The 23,146-nt window shown below is 56.8% G+C and overlaps 2 protein-coding genes across 3 annotated transcripts; both read right to left on the bottom strand.

Annotated features, from left to right (window-relative positions):
- Positions 1-794: 794 nt before the first annotated feature.
- LOC147598300 (uncharacterized) lies at positions 795-17,360 on the bottom strand. 2 transcript variants are annotated; one of them, XM_086763362.1, is made up of 6 exons: positions 17,222-17,360; positions 10,056-10,124; positions 5,621-5,754; positions 3,671-3,794; positions 1,684-1,822; positions 795-1,287 (listed from the first exon to the last, which is right to left on the bottom strand). In XM_086763362.1, exons 3-6 carry the CDS (start codon positions 5,696-5,698, stop codon positions 1,182-1,184), a joined length of 447 nt encoding a protein of 148 aa, XP_086619488.1. In that variant the 5' UTR covers positions 5,699-5,754; positions 10,056-10,124; positions 17,222-17,360; the 3' UTR covers positions 795-1,181. The 2 variants fall into 2 exon arrangements, with proteins under 2 accessions (XP_086619488.1, XP_086619489.1); XM_086763363.1 differs by lacking the exon at positions 10,056-10,124 and having other exon boundaries at positions 17,222-17,344.
- A 2,259-nt stretch (positions 17,361-19,619) lies between these two features.
- MRPS23 (mitochondrial ribosomal protein S23) lies at positions 19,620-22,216 on the bottom strand. Its single transcript, XM_086762820.1, has 5 exons — positions 22,093-22,216; positions 21,836-22,003; positions 21,532-21,609; positions 21,293-21,416; positions 19,620-20,073 (listed from the first exon to the last, which is right to left on the bottom strand). The coding sequence occupies exons 1-5, from the start codon at positions 22,134-22,136 to the stop codon at positions 19,915-19,917; spliced, it is 573 nt and encodes a 190-aa protein (XP_086618946.1). The 5' UTR covers positions 22,137-22,216; the 3' UTR covers positions 19,620-19,914.
- Positions 22,217-23,146: the final 930 nt, after the last annotated feature.

The following is a 23,146-nucleotide window of genomic DNA, read 5'->3' as shown; positions in this document are numbered from 1 at the left end:
ACTGTCACGGCAACCGCTCCGCACCAGGGAGGCGGTGAGCTGGGGTGGGGAGGGGTCTCAACAGCTTCAGAGCACAGCTGGGACCCCAGCCCTGGCCCAGCAGCTCTGCATTTGATCAGTTTTCATATAATAATGACAATAATAGCAATAACAACAAGAAAAATACCGTAAGGGAGACGGAAAGGACAGGGATCATCACAGGTAAGTAGAAAGAAATCACCGACGTGTTCATCGCACTGCCAGACAGGAGCAGGCACCTCGCAGGCCAGCGACCGGGAGCACCCGCAGACCCCGTCCCGGTGGGAGACCACCCTGCCCGGCACTCGCAACCCCGCAGCAAGGTGCTGTAACCAGAGGACAGGACCAGCAGGTTTGATGTCGCTCCTGGGTTTTCCTCGTGGGGCCAGGGGCTGCCCAGGACCCCCCAGGACCTTCCAGGAGATGTTTGCAGCATGGAGACCAAGCACTCCCTCCCACCAAGCCTCCGCCGGGCGCTGGGGTCGCATCGCGTCGTCCCCGCGTCGGGCAGCGCGCTGGCTCTGCTCTCCCAGAGCACTGCAGAAGGGGATAAAGTCCCTGTGGTGCGTGTTAACCTCGGGGCTGTGGGTCTGAGCCCCACACTGGGCACCAAAAGGACTGTTGCGGTTCAGCCCCACTCAGCAGAGCAGAGCGACTCGCACAGTCGCTCGCTCGCTCCCCACCCCCGCTGTGGGACAGAGAGCAGAATCGGGAAAGAAAAGGAGGCAAAACTCATGGGCTGGCATAAAAACAGTTTAAGAGAGCAGCAGAGGAAGAGAAAACAGAGATGGAAAACAAAACCAACAGCAGAATAGACTTCAGCACGTCACTCACAGTGGATCCTGATGCCCGGTGCCAAACCTGCCCCTCAGCACCGACCCGGCTTTATACCCGGAGCCTGATCACATGGGGTGGAACAGCCCCGGGGCCAATTTGGGTAACCTGCCCCAGCTGGGGGCTAATTAGTGACCTGCCCCAGCTGTGTTCCCCAGCCACAGCTCCTCTCCCAGCTCAGGTGAGAATTAACCCTGTCCTAGCCAGAGCCAGGACACATGGCGTGCAAACAGCAGCAGCACCGTGAGCCCAGCCGTCCATGTCTTCACGGGCAACGAGAACATCAGAAACGCTGCGCTGGATTGAACCAGCCAGTCTAGAAGTGAGACTTACCGGGGACAAGCCAAATTCAGTGAGCGCAGCAGAGAGACTGCCACTGATCCCAGCAGGCATGAGATGACACCCGTATAAAATTCCCCATCTCGTCTGAAGCCTCTAGAAAGAGGAACAGCATCCGTTTTCCTTTCATGTCTCCAGATACCGCCCGTCAGTGAGCCCACCGTCAGGAGCTGTGAGTCCCGCAGGCTGGGTTGCTCTGGCCCCGAGCACAGGCCCGGAGCAGCAGCAGTGCCACCAGACAGCCCCTCTTTCTGGGATACCACGTCTTGGTGACACTTTGTCCCACCAGGTTCCCAAACTCACACCTCACAAGGGTGAGGTCTGAGCCACCAGCATTTCCAGTGATCCCATTGAGAGAGGACTTAAGGAAAATGCGGCTGTTTGGAAACAATCCCTTCTATTTCTGAATCCCCAGACATCGCGTGTCTGTGTGCCTGGGGAATTATGAAAATCGTACTTGAGACCCAAATTCCAACCCCATTTCCCACGCACTCGTATAAAACTTCCATCAGAGATTCCTGCCCTGCGGTGGAACCGGGGGCAACTTCACTGGAAGCCACAGCACAGCAGCCTGGCAGCAGGAGAGCCGGTCGGCAGCTACGGATATTCCTCTGCGAGATCCGGCAGAGCACTGGAAATGAAACAGAGTACATAAAAAAAAAAGTAATTCAGAGCAATTTCTAGTAAAGAGTCAAAGAACCATATAATTCAACATTTATATAGACAAGGCTTCAAGGGAACTCTTAAAAAAAAGGACTGGAGTAATGGCAGGAAACTCTGGCTTGATTTTTCGCTGTTTTTCTAAATTTCTTCTTTAATCAGCCCTGCCGGTCTGTGCCAGACCAGCCTCCACAGCACCCTGCGGCAAAGGGCCCAGCTCTCGTTTGGCTGCTGCTGCCTCCCCTCCTCTTCCTCCTCCCTCTCACCTGACGCAGGGACGCGTCCCGCGTTCCCAATCAACTTCTGCCAGCCAGGCAGCAAAGTCTCCGCGTACAGGCCAGGGACGGGGTATGATCCTCCCCAAATGTGCCCACAGGCAATTTTCCTCTTCCTTGTCTTCCCTCGCTCATTTATCGTGCTATAAAAAGAACGGAAGAAAAGACAATCCCTTTTCCCGGTGATTAATTAAGGCCGAAGCGGGACCGCGAGGCACGGAGCGGCAGCGATACTGGTGTCATTTCCAAGGTGCTGCAGCTGCCGCGCCGCGCCGCAGCCCCGTGACTTTCCCCCTGCTGCCGTTTGTCATCGCCTGACACTGATAAAGAGCTGCTCGGGCGCCGTGTCTTTGCGAGGGAACACATCCATATCAAAGCTGCTTGGATCATCCTTTTGCAAACTATCTGCTGCGGTTTCTGCCCTACTTTCCTTCCCAATCCCAAACTCGTGTTCTTTCCCCCCTGCAAGCCCCCATGGTGGCATGTACCACCCTGGTCCACCCCAGGCCCCTGATGCTCTGCAGCACCCAGGCCTCAAAGGCTCTTGGGGAAATGGGAAAGGGGTCACACAGCGCCCACGTTGCTCAGTATGACACCTTCGCAAACTCAGACGAACGCAGTGCATCAGCCACAGATGCGCTCCTGCGTTTTAACTGCAGCGTGCCGGGTGCCTCTGGGGCACCCGAGTGCTTGTGGTGGGATGCGCGCTGCTCTCCATGCATCGAGCACAACTTCTATGAGCAAAAACCCACCGGTGTTGGAGGCTGGTGTGAGGATTGTCGTTGATGAGCTTCACCTTCTCTGCAGCAGTGGAGAGAGCAGCAGTTTGAGACAGGGTGGCAAGCAAGGGGCCTGACCAGGCCAGCTCTCGTGGTGTCACGGTGGGTAACACGGAGCGAAACCTCCTCGTAGCCCAGGAGAAGATGAGGTCTGCACACCAGCCTTCAACCCAGGCACGGCACCCACCACGGGTGGCTTGGCTGGCAGCTCAGCAGATCGCTGCACACAGCAGTTTGTGTTTTGCGGGTCCAGGCGTCTCCGTTCAGCTCACCGGGGCAGCACGGGATGCGAAAGCTCCTGTGACGAGCCAGGAGCCAGCAGGGATTTCTGGTCAGACAGCGAGGTTACACCACACGGTCCAGATGTTCTCTGGACAATATTAATACTCCATAATCATTATTCACCTGCTATCGCCGGGCTCAGCCTGCCGAGGGGTCCCTACACACTTAACTCCGGGGTGATGGATGCTCTGCTGTGGTGCCTACAGCCCCAGGTGGGTGTCTGGAAACGGGCTCCGCTCCCCGGTAGGCACGTCCTCCATCTTCTTTTGGGCCTCAACACCTCAGTCTTTTCAATGGCATCAATATTTCCATGTGCGATGACGACTCGTCCTCAGGCAGCGTTCCACATGGGAGAGTTCTCCGCAGGACATGGCGATGGAGAAGCCACAGCTGCTTGGCAGAGGCAGCCTTGTGAAAACAGCTCCTGACTCTCAATATTCCTCAAGTCACGGCGTTGGCTTTGTAGAAAAGTGAAGCGCTCACCTCCCCCGGGATGCATCGCAGCTATGGGAGCGAGTTTGTGCAGCCAGAACACGAGCAGCGTAGCCACGGCCATCAGGAAAATCATCTCCTGCCTTTCAAACAGAGCAAATTCCATCTGGAAAACCTGGGAAGAGAACAGCGAGGAATTGCAGCATGTTTTAACGTAAAGATGCTTTTCTCTTTATGGTGGCACTTTAACAAGAGCTTAACAAACAGCATTTTCTTGGTTCTGAGAGGCACAGACAGGCCGGACAGAGTTACCAATTCATTAGCGTCCCATCATGAGCGTGGCCTCCGTATTCCCCCGCCATATGGTCAGCACGATACGCTTCCGAAAAAACAGGGACATCTACAAAGGCTTTATTACCATTGGCCATCTCGTTAAAGTAGCCTGTGGGTGTGTGGGGATGGGGAACATCTTATTTTGGGGTCTTCTGGGTGTGAAGGCGCGCGACATGGACCGGGAGGCAAGGTGGCTTCGTAGGACGCGAGCATCCCTCTTACTGCAGAGGGGATTTTAATCGGGATCACCTCCTGGTCCTGAGCAAAACGCCGTCTCCAGAGCGGATACACACCTCCAGGAGCTGCCGGCTGGGGTGGGAGACAGAGCGTCTGCTCCCAGACCAATTCCCCACACCAGTAATTAAACCTCCCGGCAGGCCAAGCCGTGTGTCCAGCATCCAGCCCTGTCAGAGCCGGAACCCCAGCCGGGCACGGAAAACCGAGCGGTTCGCCCCGTTCGCGCTGCGTGCAGGCCCAGCAACCGCAGAGCGGCACCTGCGGCTGGCATTAGGCGGCCGTAAATAGACGCTAAGTGACCGCGCGCAGCTGCCGACAGCGCTAATCCTTAACGGATGCCCCGCGCCCCCACCGAGGCAGGCACAGCGCCGCGTAAACCCCGAGAAAAAGCACCCAAAAGCAGCACCGCTAACCCAAAAGCAGCATCCCGAGGTGACAGCAGACCGCGGGGGCTTTTTCGAATTCCTTGGAGGAGCACGGGAATCGGCCGCGACGCACGCGGGCCAGCCCGGACGGCTGCTGACCCCGCGCCTCCCTAGGGACGCCAGGACCCCGAGTGGCATCTCCCACCCCTCCCCAGAGCGAGCCCCTTCTCTCAGCACCCCCCAAAATCTGCCTCCAGGTTCCCAGTGGTTTTTAACAGGCAAATAACTTCTTCCTTACTGCGGGGCTCCGTCTGCCGTTCAGCAAGGCACAGCGGGAGGGTCTGCGCTCCTCCCGCGCTAGCCGACCTGTGTCAGCATTTTATTCTGCAGCCCTGTAGGTTTTTTAGTTTAAAAAAAAAAAATCTGAGGAGTTTTCAAAGCCATTAAGGCTTTGAACAAGGCTAACAACATGGAGAGTTCTCTTTACTGTGGGAGAGGCTAATGATCTCCCTCTGCTCCAGAACTGAACTGGGCATCACAATAAATAATCGTAATAAGATATAAACTATCACGCGGAGTCACACAATGCAGCGAGCAGGTAGGAGTTACCATGCGTCTCCATTATTCAGAGTGACTGCTGGGTGCAAAATTTTCAAAGTAAAGGCAGTCAAATAAAAACCAAAAAGCCTGCGATTAAAATATTACTGGAACAGAAGGAGATCGTGTCTTTTCTTGCCTGGGAAGACCAAACGCTCCGGCTCCTGGCTGGACCACAGCTCCGAGGCTGCGACGCACAGGGGTCCCATCTCCCAGCCTCCTGATCCGCAATGCCCAGCGCTGCCACCAAAGCCCGCGGTGGCCCCGCAGGACCCGTCAGCACGGCCAGAGCTGAGCATCCCCTCGGTGCTGGTCTGAGCTGGCAGCTTCAGGTGGCTCCAAGCTTGACCATCAGGCAGAGGAGCAGCGACGCCAGCCCACGTGTGCTCTGACAAAGCGCGTCGCAGCCGCCCCATCGCCCAGGGGATCACGGAGCGCCCGGCAACGCCGATTTTCCAAGGTGCCTCACCTGAGCTCTGCCTGAGCGCGTCTCAGCGGGTTTCCACACGCGGTATTGAGGCACATCCAACAGGACATCCACATCCATCAGGGTGTAGACAAGCGATTGCCAACGGGTACGGAAGAGATCTTACAGGAGCATCCCTGTTTGGATTCATAAACGTCAGAAACGCATTGCTCTGGCTCCATAGCTGCTCTGCCCCACCCCTAGGCTAGACATTGATGTGGTTTTGCTGGGATGACACCATGGGTACCCGGACTCCAGCGGAGAGCAGGGTTTGACCACAGACAACAAAAACTCCATCAGAAACACCAACGGCAGCACTGGGGAGCGACATGACCTCACAAACCTCAGCACAAGTCGGGGTGACGCCCCAGCTGCCACCACCCCGCCAGCTGCCCCGCGCGCCCGGAGCGGGAGGCAGGAGTCAATCCATCACCAGCGGCAGGAGGTGCCCCCAGCGCGGTGCTGGCCAGGGGAGGGGGTCGGAGTTCGTATCAAACGGCATTAATCACCTTCCCCTGGGCTCTGCGCGTGCCGGACAGTCTATTAATCAGCGGCATATCAGCCCTCCGGCCCGGCCGGGGCCCCTTTGTGCAGGTCCCTTCCCATCACCGGGAGATAAGATTATCAGTGACGAGCGAGACACCCATTGAGTAACACCCGACTGGAAGAATGGGATTTTTCTTTTTTTATTTATCCCCATGTCTCAAAGATGAGCTGTTTCTTGTCTTGTCAAACCACATCCTTTTCTTTAAAGAACCAGCTTTAAGAATCCAATTTGTCAAGCTGGACAATCATTTGAGAATCCATAAAAAGCCTCGGTGACTTTATAAAAAAAAATAAATCAGAAGGTTTTAAATGGTAACTGAAAGGGATTTGAAAATAGGTTGAGTGGCCTACATCAATTAATCTTCAGAGAGCTGGGGCTTTGTGAGGCTGAAGTGGTGAAGTGTCAAAGGCTCGTTACCGGGCTTGAGGAGGTGGAAGTTATCAATATTTCTCCTGTCCTTTTTCTCTCTTGTCTGCTTTCTCTGTCTCTTCAGAACACAGCAAAGCCATATCCCCTGTGACGGGGCACTGCAAAGCCAAGAAGGGTTGGGCAGTCAAGCCAAGAAGCGTTGGGCAGTCAAGGAAACAAGGGCTGGGTGGTCGAGTCAAGATGGGCCAGGTGGTCAGGGTCACTCTTTTCTGGTGGGATTTTTCTACAGTCACCCCCAACGTCAGCCAACGGGGGCCAGACCTGCTCTCCCACCATGGTTTTGGGTCCCTCACCATCACCACCAGCGGGTGCCAGAGCTCTCCAGCACCGCGGTCATAGTGACAAGCCTTGGAAGGAGCCACCAGACACCAACTACACAGACACCTAAAGGCAGCCGGGGAGTCCCGAGGTGCTTTATGAAACCTGAGGGACCAGGCGTCTCCATCACCGGCTGGGACTCAGCTCCATCTGAGGAGGGAGGAGAGAAATGGAACAAAAAGATAAATAGCTTCAGTTCAAGCCCAGAGCCTGAGCAAAGCATTGCAAACTGACAGGAGGACCTGAGGGCTTGCAAAACAGCATGAAGAAGCTGGTAAATGCGGTATTTGGCTGAGCAGACAGGGTCCCCTGACCAGCGACGGGTCTCCCCGCACGCCTAACGAGAGCCGACAGTCTCTATTGCTCTTCGCTTTCCAGCTACGCCGCTCCCCAAGAAACGCACGGCCGGGGGCCGGGGTGTAAGGATGCTGAGCCCCAAGGAGCACAGCCAAGAACGAGAGAGAATCAGGGGACATGCCAATGAAAACAATGGACTAGAGAATTTATTTAAAAAAAAAAAAAAAATACCTTGGGAGGAATCAAAATGCCAGCGTAGAGAAGGGCCAGGCTGCCACTCTCCGGTACTGAGAGCGGGATGTGAGGAGCTCCAGATGGCTTTTTGTTTTAACGCAATAAACAATTTAATCTGACAGGCAAGTGTGGGGCTGGATAATAATAACACCACAAATAATTTCCTTTAAAAAAAAAAAATGAAGAGACTCTAACAGCTCACAGATATCTTCATTTGCTGCACAGAAAGGAGACTATCTGTTACTTACTGCGGCTGGGAGCATGTTCACGAGCTTTCAAACGGCATTTTGTTGCCAAAGTATAATATAAGGACACTTTACTCACTTTCCAGTCTGGGAAAACAGATCTGCCTTGGAAATCAGCCAGCAGGACCGTAAATTAGGGCTCTGAAGTGAAGGTGATAACTTTGCCAATTAAATATGGATGGGATTTTTTTTTTTTTTTCCCCTCTCCTTCCCCTGAAAGCTTTCGCGCTGCCGTTAGGTGATGATATAAAGACACAGGCCTCCCGGTGCAGCTTAATTGCTCATCTATGGAAAAATGATGAGCTCGGCTGCGCCGCGCGGGCGCTGCCTCGGCTGCTTGCGGCCTTGTTAACAGGTGACACTGACGTGAGCTTAATTCCTGCGCCGAAGGAAAAACAGAACGATGGCAAAAACCCCATTCAGCAGAGCACTCCAGCTCACTACACCGCCCCGCCGAACAGCCAGCTCGTATTGAACCGCTCGGGTAAAGCGTGCTGCTGAGTTGATGCTCGGTGCGCTGGAGACAGGACGGACTCCCACTCAGGGAGCTTTTCTTTCCACATCCTTGTGTTTTTCTTTTTTATTGATACGCAGCATGGATGATCCTGTGTTTTGCGATCAGCCTTTGGGAAAGCAGGTGTCCCTGCGTGTTGTCCATCAACAGGTCACTCCTAAAAATCCGCGTTTGCACCTATCTGCTTCTTAACAGGCTCTCCAGGGGAAAGAGTTTAAAGGGATGGATCGTTCCCCCAAAAATGGGGGGACTCACCTCCCACCCGCACAAAAAGCTGACGGGCAGAGGCTTGGAAAGCCTGGCTGCAGGGGCAAGGGATTTTTATTTGCGTCTGTGCCAGGGCTCCGAAGGCCGAATGTCATTCCCAAACAAGCTGCGGTTAGCACGGTAGGGAGCGGAGCGGGGAGGGGAGGCTGCGGCTAAATTGGTGGCAACAGAAAAAGCAGGGCCTGCAAACAGCTTGAGAGAAGGCGTGATGAGATGTGACTGCCCTGGGTCCTGGGACTGGAACGAGTGAAATGGGAAAAGACCACCTGGACGAGGAGAAAGTGCTTCTGATTGCTGGGGGAAAGCGGAGTTAAAGATCATTGGAACGGACAAGGCAATCTGGCGGCAGCGCGGCGCGTTGATTGCTTCCAGCGCGACGTGGCAGGCGGTGGGCTGCGTCCCCCGCGGGGCATTGTCATCCGAGGGGTTGGCTCCTGCCGCACCGAGGTTTTGGGGGCGTGCGGGCGCTGGGCAGCCCCAGTTTTGCCGACCGCCCTTAGTCCTCCACAAACCGGAAAGCTCAGACCCAAGTTAGGCGCTGGCGGAGAGCCGGGGGCCACCCTGCCCAGCCCCTGGCTCTGCGCGGGACGCAGAAGTGAACCAAACCCTTACGGGGGAAGCACCCATTTACGCGTAACTCAAAGCCCGGGCTGGGACGAGAAATGACGATGTATCCCATTCCTCTGCCTCAGGCGGTTTTAGGTTGCCTCATCTCAGAAACGAGCCAATGTGAGCATTCTGCACGACGTCCCAACGGACCCTCTCTCGGCGACAGGCGGGCAGTGGGGTTTGTATCCACACGACACCTCTCACACCGTCAGACAGGCCGGTACCCCAGCTGCTGCTCCGTTTTGAGCTCAGGGGCTGACCCAGCTCATCCGCCTGCAGCCCTCCCAACGCCGCGATTCCGCGGGGCAGGCAGAGCCCCAGGGAGACGGAGCGCTGACCCTGCTCCAGGTCACCCAGCGGATCGGCAGCGGATCCAGGAGCCCGACCGCGGTCTCTAGCTGCAGTGTGAACATTGTGAGCAGCACACACAGAGATGGACGGTTCCACAATAGGCATTGTATTTTTTTTTTCCAAATATCCCTACTCAGGCTATTAATTATACGTCTCGGGTTACTAAACACAAGCAAATTAGGATGATTTCCTTCCCAGCATCGCAGGCCTGTGGCTTGTTATCTCCTTTCCCTCAGGAGTTTCATTACCCTTTCTAGACCATCTCCCGTCAGGCTTCCCAAGTCCGAGCACGGTTTCCCAGCTCCCGGGACTTAAATCCACCCAGTCTACTCTCACGGCAACTCAAAGTGCCTCACGGACCCCTTTACTTGGCTTGCAATTTCACATCCCTAAATACCGCATTTGATAGCAGCCCTGCTCCTAACACCGCTTCAGAATTAAACGAGCCAAAAGAAAAATCATTCTGAAACACTTTCACTTGGGCGTTTCTATTTTGAAGGACATCTTAAAGACAGAAAACATAACCTGGCTCTTGCTGATGTTCATGAGGGATTCACCAGTGACTCGAACAAGCGCAGCAAGGAAAGGAGGTGATGTTTGATGGGACATTAAGAAGATGTAACTTACTTTTCCCGTCACCCCCGATGTCCCAGGGAGCAGGGCAGGCTGGTGGCTTTGGCTGTACTTTTGGAGGTCCTGTGTCGAGAAAATAAGGAGCCGTTAGCAGCAGCAGATGGACCAAGAAACCTGGCACATACCAAGAATGGCAAAAGCACGTGCGTTTTTCAGAAGCTGCTGTTTTGGAGGGCCCCACCACAAAGCTGCACGTGAAGTCAAGAAGCAGCTGCAAGGAAACTCTCCCAAAATAAGAAACAAAAATGCCACTGGACCCACAGTGGGAAGGGCACCGCAGGCACTGAGGCATGGACCTCGGCCTGAATACCAAACGTCTCTTCCCTCCCAGGAGGTGACACGGGAGAGTCTGGATTTCCTTCCAGCCAACGGGCAGGGGTTCACAGCCTGAAGGGAGAGTGGGGGAAAAAAAAAAAAAAAAGAAATGCTGAATTAAAGAGTTTGCAAACACCTGATGGCCAGCCCAGGACAAAACCCAGGGGCAGGAACACCCCCACCTTCCCTGGCTTAGCCCGGGGAATTCACGTGGGCGAGGGCACCTCGCTCTTAGACATTCCTGGTGATGGTGAGGGGCTTCATGTTGGGTAACTTCAGTTCCCTTCCAACGCCGCTTGCTAACACCTGAAAACCGGTGAGTGCCAGGGCATGCTGGGGGTCCAGCCTGCGCCCCAAGCCCCCCGGGACCCCTCACGGACCCAGCCTGCCCCACAGAGCCAGGCAGGACAGCTTTCCGTCTCTCTCCTGCTAATTACGACCTTATTTTGCACAGAAAACCTGTCCTTCAGCCTGCTGTCACGGCTATTTCCTACTTCAACTCTCCCTCCATCCTATTATCTCTTATAAAATTCAGCCAGGCTGGGTGATGGATTGATAAGGGACGGTCCTGGCGGGAGCCGGCTCGCTCGGAATGGCTCTCACGCGCGCCCAACTTCTGTATCTTCTTAAATATTTCAGTTGTTTGAGATCTTTATTTCACATTTCGATTTCGTGTAGTACAGTAAATTTATCTTAGTCACCCAGCCAAGTTTTCTCCAAGCCCCTTATCTTCTCCTCCTCCGTACGACTGAAAGCACCTACACTATCTGTGCTGCCGATAAATCGGCTGCGGCAATCCACAGATCGCGCCGATTGGCGCTGCCCCGGCCCAGAGGAGACCTCGGAAGCCCCGCACTCGTCACCAGCTGGAAGTTCATCGCTCAAACCCGGCACTGGCTCTGGCCAAGGTGAAAGGCATCTCCTGCTCAGCCGGAGGAGAAGCGCCCAGGGCTGCCCGCGGACCCCAGGGACGCGAGGGGTGAGGGAAGCCGCTCCCTCGGGCTGCAGTCTGAGGGGTGCTGGTCCGCATCCCAGGCACAGCCGAAGGGGTCGAGCTACATCCTCCTCCTCCGGCTCGGGAACGGCCGCAATGGCTCATTCCTCATCCCAGTTATTCCGAAAGAACTACTGGCGCTGGTTCTTAAGCGTATCATAAACCTGCACAACCACTTCCTGAGACAAGACCAGAGCTTCCCCTGGGCTTGGGAGAGCTGGATCGAGCCCTGGGACAGGCTCCTGCAAGACCCCAGCCAGCCACCGGCTACAGAAACCGGAGCCAGAGCTGAGGAGAGCAGGACAGCCGAAGAGGGTCTGGTTTCGGTGTGCTCAGGGGGGTCCAAGTGCAGGGCTCCAAACACCGGGACGCCCCGGAAGAGCAGTACCCCAGCACTGGGGCTGCCCTCGCTGGGGCGAAGGGCGCTGTGCCAGCTGGCAGCCCTGCCAATGCCGAGCCTCGCACAGCACAGAGAGCTGCGCAGAAGCCTCCAGGTCACGTTTGGTGACATCTGAGTGTATATAAAAATTCCGGCTGGCAGGCAGAGGTGATGAACACAAAGTCGTATTTTCCTCCGCTAGACCACAGAAGTTTAAATATCTCGACAGCAAGGAGCAGGGAGAGCACTCCACGTCGCCGTGGAAACCCGCTCCTAACCGCATCATCATCATCCGTGGGACAGGAGATGGGAGCAACCAAATATAAATAATAATTTAAAAAAAAAAAAAAATCAACAAACAGGTGAAATAAAGTCGTCCTCTTGCTGTTCCAGCTTTGGCAGCAGCAGTGCTGAGCCGCGATCAGGCAGCACCCCCTGGTGCCACCGCCGCTGCCCGGGGCCGGCCGCGCTTGGGTGCTGGCCGCGGGGCACCCACGGGAGCGGGGCAAGAGCGGATTGAGGTGGGGGTGAGTTACGCCGCCTGGCAAACCCTCAGCGAGCTGTAAAGCCCCAGCGAGCCATGAGTCTTCTTCTGAAAGAGGGGGTCTGCACCCCAGCCCCTGCTCCAGACATCGTTCGATGCCTTCTCTCTCGCAACGGCGCCGTTCCGCTCAGCCTGGCCACCTGCCCAGCTTTGGGGCGACATGAGTGAGTCCCCACGGACTCTTGGGGTTGTGGGACCGCCACCAAAAGCTCCTCGCGCTCCTAGGCAACATCCAAACCAGCAGCCAGGATGCGGGGTGCTCGCTTGCCTCTTCCCAGCTCCTGGGGTGATTTTGTCCCCCGGGATCAAAGGCAGCAGCGGGACGCCCTGTCAGCAGAGGAGCGATTTATCCGTAGGGGAAGCCATGGAAATTCCCAAACGCTCTTAAATGTCCGCTTCCTGGCTCTAAACTGTCCATAACTCGCCAACTGGGGAATGTTTTTGTCTGCTCCATCCATATATTTTCTGCTTTTCGTTATAATTTGCTAAATAATACATAACAAAGAGTTATTTAGCACACTTGGCAGCTCCGCGGTCCCCGCTCCAGCCGGGGGAATTTCACCCGTTAACCAGTCGTGCAAACATCGGCCGGCGCTGCCGCAGCCCCAAGCGCATTTTCCCCCACTGCGTGCCCAGCCCTGGCCCTGCGAGGAGCCATCACCCGGATCAAACGGTGCATCCCTGCCGCGGCGTTCCTGGCCCTCGAGCGCAGGGCTCCTCCGGGATGCGGAGGACACCCAGCCCAGAGAAAAGGGGAAAACTCTCACAGGCTCCACTTATTTATTTACCAAGGTCTGGTGCTCTGGGGCGACAGCAGCAGCGTTTGGGTAACAGGACAGGAGGTGCTGTCAAAACACCATTTACATCGCGGTAACGAGCGGTTCAGAGCTCAGCCCTGCTGCGCCCAGCAGCGCCCAGCCAGCACCTGGCAATCCTTGGCCCGTTATTACGACGAGCTCTTCTGGTCTAAAAAGGAAATGCGATTTGGGGATGGCGAGAGTGCATCTTCCGTAATCAGATTTTTCCAGCACAGCAGCAGCGGAACCGGCCTGCCAGGACACCTCGCGATCTGTGGCAGCCAGGCTCTGCCCCCACCGCACCCCCAAGCCCCTCCACGGCCCCGCAAAACCGGGCTCGGACCCAAACCTCCCGAAACTGCTGCCGCAGAGCACTGGCCAACTCAGCACACCCACCACCACATCCCGACCTCTCACGAAGGAGCAGCGGGGCAGCGCGAGGCTCCCTCAACACTGAGGGAAAAAGGCTGCATCTCTCTTAAATAAAGAGTGTCTTGGTTTGTGGATGGGGAAATCAAGGCATGGAAGGGAAAAAAGAAAAGCAGAACCAGGAACAAACCCCTCTCTGTGTGCTTTAACCACAAAACCATCTTTCCTCGTTAGCAGCTCACCAGAGCTACCAGAGGGGAAGGGATCTCGGGCAGGGCGGAGAAGGGAGTGACTGAAAGAAACACAGACATCAAACTAGATTTTTGTTTATTTACTCGTTTATCACAGCGCGTCACAGGCTTCCAGCTCACTGGAGTCTGCGCTAGCCCTGCGGGATTTTGGGGTGCTGTCTCCAAAATCTAAAAAGTTGACAGGTCACAGCCACACGCCATCCCGGGAAGGAGGAAACCCGCGGTTTCGGGTTGGGCTCGGGAGCTCTGATGTTGCTTTGCCTGCTAGGTTACAAGAAAGCACTGATCTGGGCTCGCCAGCCTCCGAATCTCCATGGGAGCCCAGACACCGTATCCGAAACTCGCTTATGGAAACGCGCTGCGGCCGCAGCGGGTGATGCTGTGTAGCGGCTCCCAGCACATGGGGCGAGGAGCGGTTGGCTCCAAGGCAGCGGGGATGAAGGCCAACGTGGATGCCAAGCACCAGACGTTTGCTCTCCATCTCAGCCGCATCCAGGCCGAGCAGCTCCAGGACGGGAGGGTCCGGCCGGGCTCAGGCTCCCGGGGCAGAGCCCACGCGTCCCTTCTGCTCCTCTGAGCGTCTCTGCGTGCTCCTACCTCCCAAAATGAACCGTCAGTGCTTTGGGGGCTGCTTTTTCCCCAAAAGTGATTTGCAAGAAGCCAAGTGTTTTACTCGGTTCAGGCAAAGAATGTTTCATCTTCAAACTTCCCTTTCTCTCCTCATTTCACCCCGACTTTCCGGAAGTGAGGAGGCAGCCACACCACGACATACTCGCCTGGCCACCACACCGGGCCGGCTCCGGGGTCTCCGGAGAGCGGGAGCCCCCATAACTCACACCCGCCCCGGACACTCCAACGGGTCGCTACCTGCACGGCGCGTTTCCTCCAGCATTTCCAGCCTCGCGCACGAGCCCAGGCTGGGAAACGAGGAACATGTTTTTAAATAAGAGAAGGAAATGGTGTCTTTGTGTCAGGGAAGTGGAAGAAATCCAGGACCAAGAGACTGCAGAGCCTTTCCACTTCAGACAGCAGGTGCTCTCCAAGATGTGGTTATGGCAACAAAATAAATGATGGATAATTGCTTTTGTGACAACTTGCCAATTAAATTAGACTCAGCAGAATAACATAATGACAATTTGTTATGCTCTGGTGGGCACTAACACACCAATCATAATTAAATGCTATGACTGAAATAGAATGCTGCTGTACACAGGAATATATAACCCCAATTCCCTCCCAGTGAAACATTATAGGTTCAGACTTGATTTCAATTTCTGGAGGATAATAGCATTAGCGCACATCAGAACGAGCCTGCAGCACGCACGCAGGCAGCGGCACGCAGGGAGCCACAGCCAAGGACAGCTGAGCCGCGGGGGTTCCTGGGGGGACCCTCCCCGGCATCGCCGCTGCTCCGGGACGCCCCCAAATCACTGCCACATCCCACGTGGATTTCAAATCCCCGGCCCGGGGGGAGCAGGCAGGGCAGCGACCGACCCCAGGGGAGCAGCCCCGCTGCCAGCACCGGGGCGAGAGCTCGCCGGGATGGGGCCGCGGGGTCTTCTCGTGGCCTCACCAACGCTGAGCATCGCTCTCTGCCGGCCAAGCCCTCACACTCCCAGTGGTCCCGTCACAGCCCGGACTGAGCCACGGGACGCCATACAGCCTGTCCTTCCTTGAACGATGGTTAAAACGCTAATTAAAATAAGAGGCACCGCAGTGCCCAACAGCGCGCTCGCCCCACAGCCGGGGTTCCCCTGGGAGCTCAGCCCTTCCAGCCGACGCGACCGCAAGCAAGCTGGTTGCACAAACTGATCTACAAACACAACAAGGAGTGGGGCAGGGCTGCGAGTACTTAAAGTTTACTGGTAAAACGGCAGCCGGCGGCGTCAGCCCGAGCCACCGCTGAGCCCGACCTGCCGTTCACGCCGGGACGCCGCAACGCTTGTGCTGTTCCTCCCTCCCGCCCTGCCCAGATAAATGCACCCAAATAAAAGCTTTCCGAACCCAGGCGATGCAAAGGCTGGCACCTCGACTCAAGGGCTGAGCCACGAGGCCACCCCGTCCCCGGGTTACAAAGGCCATCGCACTCCTCATCTTCCATCGGGGGTGTGTAATAAGGCCGGTATAAAAACACGATAAATTCAAGCTAAGCTCCTAAAAGACAGGGTTTCTGGAATATTCCAAAGCCGAAAGTGAGGCAGGTCTGAAGACCAGACGCGTGTGTGCGGGCAAAAGTAAATCACAGAAGAACGCTACAGTGCAGCAGTTCCAACATTTTTATGTCTTGCGTGCAGCTACATTCTTAAAACATTAAGTCCTTTATTTCCTGCCCCAGTGAAGGTCAGGTCACCCAATTTCCCAGCAAAGCCCACGAATCACTTGGCTGCTCCAGACACGACCAGATCCTGTTAAATCCCGCGTCCCACTGCCCTCAACACGTAACAGCGGACAATCAGCCCACGCGTGACCAAGCGTGCTCGGAGACACGTTACCGCCCGGCGACAGCGCCCGGCTCTGCTGAAGGGGTCGCGCATCGTGGCGGCAGAGCGGCCGCCTTCGGATTAAAACGGTGCCCAAGCTCAGGGCCAGGCCCCATCTTGTCACTGGCAGCTTGGCGTTTATTGTCACCTACAACCAGCCCGGCAGTCGGAGCAGGGCACGGCCACACCACGGCCTGGCCGGAGGAAGGAGGGAAACCCAAATATTTTCGGCGAAGGTGCAAGACTTCTCCCCAGCACCCCAGGCAGTGCCCTCAGGTGTGTTTTTCACGGGGTTTTTTGTTGTTGCTGGGTCGGTTTGTTTGTTTTGGAGTTTTTTTGGTGCTGGGCAGCTCGGTGCGGGAGCCAACACCCGCGCTGTGACACGAGTGGGTCCCCATCACCCGGCCGGGGAGGGGGCTCGGGGGGCGGGAGGGGGCTCGGGGGGGGGGGGGGGGTGCCCACCGGAGTCCCGCCCCCCCCTCCCGCCAAACGCGCGGGGCCGGCGGCGGAGCGCGGCCCCCACCTAGCGGGGAGCGCGGCCACGGCCGGTGCCGCGCCTGGGGCGGGGGGGGGCCACGCGGGACGGGGCCCCACGGCCGGGCCGAGCGGTCCCGGGTGGCTCCCCCCCGCAGCAGACACCCCCCCCCCCCGCCCCCCCCCCGCCGGGCCGCGTCCTTTGGGAACGCTCGGTAAATAGCGCGTCCCTCAAACTTTTAATTAAAGCATCGAGTTACTCAGCGGTCGGCGTCTCAACCCCGCACCCATCGAACGCACTGGAACTCCGCTCTTAATTGCGTTTCCTCCTAACCGCACCAAATAACCCCCGCTCGCAGCCTTGACCTGCGGTGCAGCCGTAGGCCTCCAACGGCTTTGCCATCCGGAGCCCCTCGGCCGGGAGCCACGCGACAGCCGGCGCCCAGCCCGAGCCCCCGAGAAATAACCTCCAAATTTACACCGTGCGAGGGCTCCCCCACTGAACGCGCTCGCTCCCTTCCCTGTTTCCAAGTTTTCCCGCTAATCTGGCCACATACCTGGCTCGGAGTAACAGCGCGCGCGTGCCGGTGAAGGACACAAGCGCTTTACACAGGAGTTTGGGAAAGCTGGAGCGCAGCCGGCAGCCCGGTTACGCCGCTGCTGCACAAATCCGAGTTTCTTTGCACTTTCCGAGTCGCAGATCGGCTCACTGCACGCGCCGCCATCGGGCTGTGAGCGGAGGCAAGTTGCGATGAACCCCTCCGGTGTGCTCATGAAAACTAACGGCCGAGACGCCGGACAGCCACCGTCACTTCCGACGCAGAAGGGGGAGAAAAAACCATGAGGGGTCCCTGACTCCCACCCCTCAGGCCACGGCTGCACCTGGGGTAACTCCAGCGCAGAGCTGCGGCTCCAGCTGGGAGTGCTCCACCCAGGGGAGCCGCCCCAGTGACTTTTTCCAGCACAAGATAAAAGGGAAAATTAATTCCAACTTTCTTCTCATCTGCTCTGCGCAGGAGCTCACCCAGGGCTCACCGCGAGGCTGCTGCTCTGGGCTGTGTTCCGAATTCGATCCGTTATTGCTCAGCGTGCCTCCGATGGCTGAGGGAAGACACAGCCGAGCTCAGCAGAGGCACGAGGATGAAGCTGGTTACAGCAGACGGTGGGGGAAAAAGCTCTGCAAGTCATGTCGGTAATTTCCTGGAGAAGCGACAGCAAACAGGAGACCACCAAGCCGTGAATGAGGCAAGTGAGAAATCTCTCACACGTTACTGCATTCAGCTCCATCGCTCTTCTCCTTTTAAAGCACAATTGCGATTTTTGGCAAACCAAGAGCATCACTAACAGCTAAAAACACAAACCAGGGTGCTCAAAATAAAAATTTTACCTCTAAAAATCCACGAAAGGCAAGGAAACAAAGCTGCAGCGGAGCAGACACAGAGCTGTTGGTCTCCCTTCCCTCGGGCTGGCGATAGTCGCTTGGCCCAAGCAGGAAAACCGGGCCAGCGAGGGAAATTTGCCTCCCAGCTGCCAGAGTTCCTCAGCTGTGGGCCTCAGGCAAACGGGCGACAGCTGCGGCTGAGGGAAACCCCCGCCCGCCGGCTGCCCACAGCTCGCTACCATTTCCTGGGTCCGTGTCTCTCCAGCGCTGCTTCAGGCTGAACCCCATTTCACGGTGTTTTTGTCCTCGGTTTATGTCAACGTTTCCCCTACCGTTACCCCAGCAGGCTGGTTCCCAAACCCGGGTACCGGCGGTGGGTCCATCCGCTCCGCTCCCCTCGAAGGGGCTGCCACGAGCGGGTTTAGCGAGCCAGGCGGCAATTCCAGCTCCACGTGGGAGAACCGCGCTCGGGCAGGCGGGCGTGCCGCCAAGGACAGCTCTGGGAGCAGACGCGCGGAGCTGGCAGGGCTAAGACGCGGCTTTTTGCTCTTTAATGGAATCCTGCACTCCTCTCGAACGACAGAGCAGAACGAGGAACAAAGTTTGACCTTCCGGGGACAACCGAGCCAGCCTCCTGTAAGCGCACTGCTGCCAGGAAGTGAAGCCACACAAAGACAAACCCTGGGCATTTCTAAATCCTCCGTTTTAATCCCATACAACACAGATCCTGAGAGCTTTCTTGCACCACGCGCAGCAGCAGCGTCACGAAATTGCGTTGCAGAGAACGTGTGAGGTAGGAGCAAAACCAAAATGAAATCCCCGCCTCATCCTCCTAGGGGAGTGCTGGACAGGGAGGGAGAAAGGAGATTTGTTTGACACGAGCTACACCTGTTCCTGGGTGGTGGGCGCGGTAGTTTGGGGTTTTTTGAAGAAAAACACAAACAAAAAGGGGAAAAACACAAACAAAAAAGAAAAAAAAACAAACAAAAAGGGAAAAAACCAAACAAAAAGGGAAAAAAACCCACACAAACAAAAAGGTGGGGAAAAAACCCAAACAAAAAGGAAAAACCCAAACAAACAGTACTGTTTTTATTAAAGCTTTTGGCTTTGGCCTGTATGAAAAACCAAGCTGGGCACCGGAGTCCGCAGGCCTGGGCAGGATGAAACTCAGACCAGCCCCGCACCTGGTCGGACTGGTTGTTATTTTTTTATGCTGGTCCACGCCGGTTTCCGTGAGCGCTTCTGTAACAGCCGTAACTCTGCACAGTTGTCACATCGCGCCTCTCGCGCTTCTGAGGTGCACGATTTCACTAACAGCCACTAAAATCCGCAAAGATCCCAGTTCTCTGGGATTATTCCACCTCACGCCACCCCGGCCCTCAGCGCACGGCGGCCCGGCAGAGCACGCGCCTGGGTTCACACAAACAGCAGCGCTCCCGGGGCAGCCGGCGCTGCAGACGCTGCTACGACGCGTCAGGCGAGCGGCGCCGGCCGTGCCAACAGCAGGGCTGCCACAAGGCCCGCACCGTCCAGCGTCTCTGTTACTGCAAATAAGGCACCTGAAGAGACAGAACTTCAGTTTGTTGAAGAAAATGTTTAATTTTCCACCTTTACACTTGTATTTTCCAACTCAAAATCTGAGATAACATTCTTGAATCTCAAAAAAAAAAAGTATTCTCTCCAATTTTACAGCTGGGGAGATGGAAGAACATGTGCCACGGACGGGACGACGGAAGGCACCGGAGCGGGCGCTGAGGCGCTCTCTCCCAAATAAAACGTCCCCTAACCGTGAGGTTGCGGGCAGGAACGCTGGCTGCCACAGCCGGGGCAGATCCCGCAGCCGCGTGTCGCAGGACAACGGCGCCGCTCTTAGGAGGGCAGGGGATCTTCCTTCTGCGGGTCTGTCAACTGCGCCGCTCGCTCCTCCTCGTCTTTCTTCTTCTCCTGTATCTCTTGCAGCGCAGTTTGAAGGCGCAGCTGTAGCGCAGGATCTTTGGCTGCAGCATCTCGATGATCCTGCTGCGCTACCTACGTTAAAAGCAAAATCACCACAAAAGAGGGGCGTAAAAAGGTTCCACTGAAGCGTGACGGAAGAGAGCAACAGAGCACCACAGCCCCAGCGCGAACGTCCAGCAAATGCTGGCAGGACAGGGCTGACCCCTGCTCAGATTGTTTTTAAGGTACCACACAGGGTTAGGGCGTCACCGGGGCAAGAGGTTTAACGTGGGACTGCTGACCTGACGCTGGGAGATGAAAGCTGGTCAGCGGCTCCACCTTTCCACACGCTCACTGCACTTGGAGCCCGGTGCGCTTTACGCGGCACCGCTTTCTGCTCCCCGTCAGCCTCTTTTACTGGAGAAAGCACTGCGGGCGCCGGGCACAGAGGTAAGCGGGTGACGGGGAGCACCGAGAGCGTATTTCAAAGGAGAATCATAAGTTAATTTAGCTAACGGCGCTTAAAACTGCGGTTGTTATAAACGGCTCTTCCCCCCTCTTTCGGAGGGCGTTCAGCTACAAGGCAGCATTCGCAGGAGAAAGGGTAAGCAGTTCGTCGTGAGCGAGATAAAAGACTTCGAACCATCACAGAGCAGCCCCTTCCCCTCTCGTACATCAGGGAAATCTAAAAGCAGTGGCCGGACACTCGGGACAGTTGTTTGGGACAGTTTTCTTGGCAAAAACGTAAGCAAACAACCCCCAGGCTACAAAACTTTATCTCAATACTTTAAAAAAAAAAAAAACAAACAAAAACCACAACCAAAACCACCACCACCACCCTGCAACATTTACGCAGCCATTCCCAGCTCAGGACTGAGACTAAAGCAGCGAGCGAGCGCACTAGGCTACTGAACTACCAAAGGGGGTGGCAAAGCGTGCCAGTTACCCCCGAACCAGGAGAGGTTCTCATCGGCCCCGTTAGAAACGCCACGCGTGCAGTAACACGTACACGTGGCTCCCGCAGCTCAGGCAGACACGCCGACGGATGATCTGAGAGCGCTAAAGCCCGAAACCTTCCGTCGGCAGAGCAGGCGCTTCCCTTTTCCGCCTGAGGAGCGCCTTGACCTTGGCCAGGCGCGTTCACGGCTAAGAGGAAAGTTTACTCTGCAGAGCAACGACGTCTTTATCACAACCATCAGGCACGGGACTGTTCTGCTGAGAGCTTATTTCAGGCTAACTCAGCGCTAACGGCCTCGGCGTGAAGTTTTGCGAAGCCACTGGCCAAGTAACTCTGCGAATGTTTAATACTCACCTTATCTGTTCCTCTTCTCTGTAAAATTATCCCACTGGCTAAGAGGGCTTTTCCTGTTTCTTCAAACAACTTTTCCTCTTCAATTTTTCCTTCTTCTTTCAGTTGATTGAATTTCTCGACAAACCTAGATTTCAAGACGCCATTTTTACGCCCACAAATAACGTTTTGGTTCACTGACTTAAGAAGAGAACAGGACAAGTTTCAGAAATATTTCTAGTTCAGCTATAAATAAATCTTACCTCTGGCAAGTAGATTTGTAGTTTGACTGCGACAGGTCAAAAGGTCTTGGACCGCTGCCGTAAGTTTTGTAGAACTTCCTACGAAAAGAAATAGTTTCATTTTTCCAAGCCATTGAAAAGGGACAAGTCTTGGAGTAGGTAAACAAGGTCAGAGTCAGTCGACTGAGGCTACAACAAAAAGCATTCGCACAGCTACGTCTCCTTTTCCAAACGTTCTAACATTTTCAGGTGGTTTTAACAAGTTCTGGTTCGTCCTCACCAACCCCTGTGCGAGGGCCCGGGGGCAGGGACAGCGGAAACTCACGCCCGCACTTCGTCCTCCTGGTAGAAGATGGGGCGGACGACGTCCTTCACCTTGCCGTAGCGCGGCCGCGGCAGCCGGTAGACGGGCTCCCTCAGCGGCGGGAAGGCGGCGTACACGTCGAACCACAGCGGCTTCTCGATCACCCCGATGCGGAGCAGGTTGCGGGTCCTGGCGGGGGAAAGGAGCGGCGGGAGGGGGGCTCGGGGGGCTCCGGGGACTCCCGGCTCGCCCCCGCCCCCCAGGCCCCCACCCCGTACCGGCTGAACACGCTCCCAACCTTCTGCATGCGGCTGCCCGCCATGGCGGCCGGGCCTCCCCTAGCAACGCCGCCTCCCCTAGCAACGGCCTGCCCTCCCACCCGGAAGCGGAAACGCGCGCTCGCCGCCGTCGGGGCTACGAGCCGACAGCCGAAGGAAGGTGGCGCTCAGGCAGTGCCAGCCGATGGTCGAGCGGGGGCTCAGCCGGATCGTGTGTGGGCTCCCCCCCCCCCGCAATGTAAAGGGCCAGCGCCGCCGTACGCCACAGTCCTAACGCGAACACGCGGGGCCGGGGCCCGCGGCCAGGGCTCCCGGGGAGGCCGAGGGACACGGGAGCCCTTTCCCTGGGGATGGCGATGGCGGTGCCAGGCCCGAGGACGGGGCTCCCGGTGGGGCCGGGTCTCCCCGGGCGGGACTCGCCCTCGCCCGCCGCAGCCCAGCACGGGAAGGACCGGGAGTCCCGTGGAAAGCCGCCTCTCCTCCATACGCCTCCGCTGCCATGGCCTGCACCTGAGGGAGACGAAGGCGGCAGCAGCATGGGGGTCCCCCAGCTCGGGCCTTGCCCCCATCGGGGGCTTGGGTCTGTCCCCAGCTGGGGGGGGCTTGGGTCTGTCCAGCACCCCTCGGCCCACATCGGCCCCTCCTGGGCAGCCGGGGAGCGCTGGGCCTGGCCCCGGCAGCCTCCACCTCGCCCTCACCCCCGGCCCAGCCTTCAGAGACATTCGCACAACTCTGAGCGTCCATCCTCCGCTTCCAAAAGATCCCGGCTCATCGGGGCCGGAGCGTGGCTTCGGGGGCCTGGGGATGGGGGTGAGGGGCTGCAGCCCCCCGGGACACGCTGTGAACAGCTGCAAAGGGCCAAGAGGAACAAGACAAGAGGAGGGGACGCGTCAGGGATTGCCGCTGCACGTTGCGCCCGCGCCTCAGCAAAGTCATTTCTCTCCGTACGGCAGGAATGGCGTCCCCGCCGGCTGGGGCTCCTCTTCTCCACCTGCAGCACTTTACACCTGCCCTGTCTGCTGTCCCTCGGCCTGAGCACCGCTGCGTCCCCGCA

This window comes from Chlamydotis macqueenii, chromosome 19, assembly GCF_036417535.1.
Source record: "Chlamydotis macqueenii isolate bChlMac1 chromosome 19, bChlMac1.mat, whole genome shotgun sequence".
Lineage (NCBI taxonomy): Eukaryota > Metazoa > Chordata > Aves > Otidiformes > Otididae > Chlamydotis > Chlamydotis macqueenii.
The sequence above is the reverse complement of the archived record's forward strand: the minus strand, read 5'-3'. Positions and strand labels throughout refer to the sequence as shown.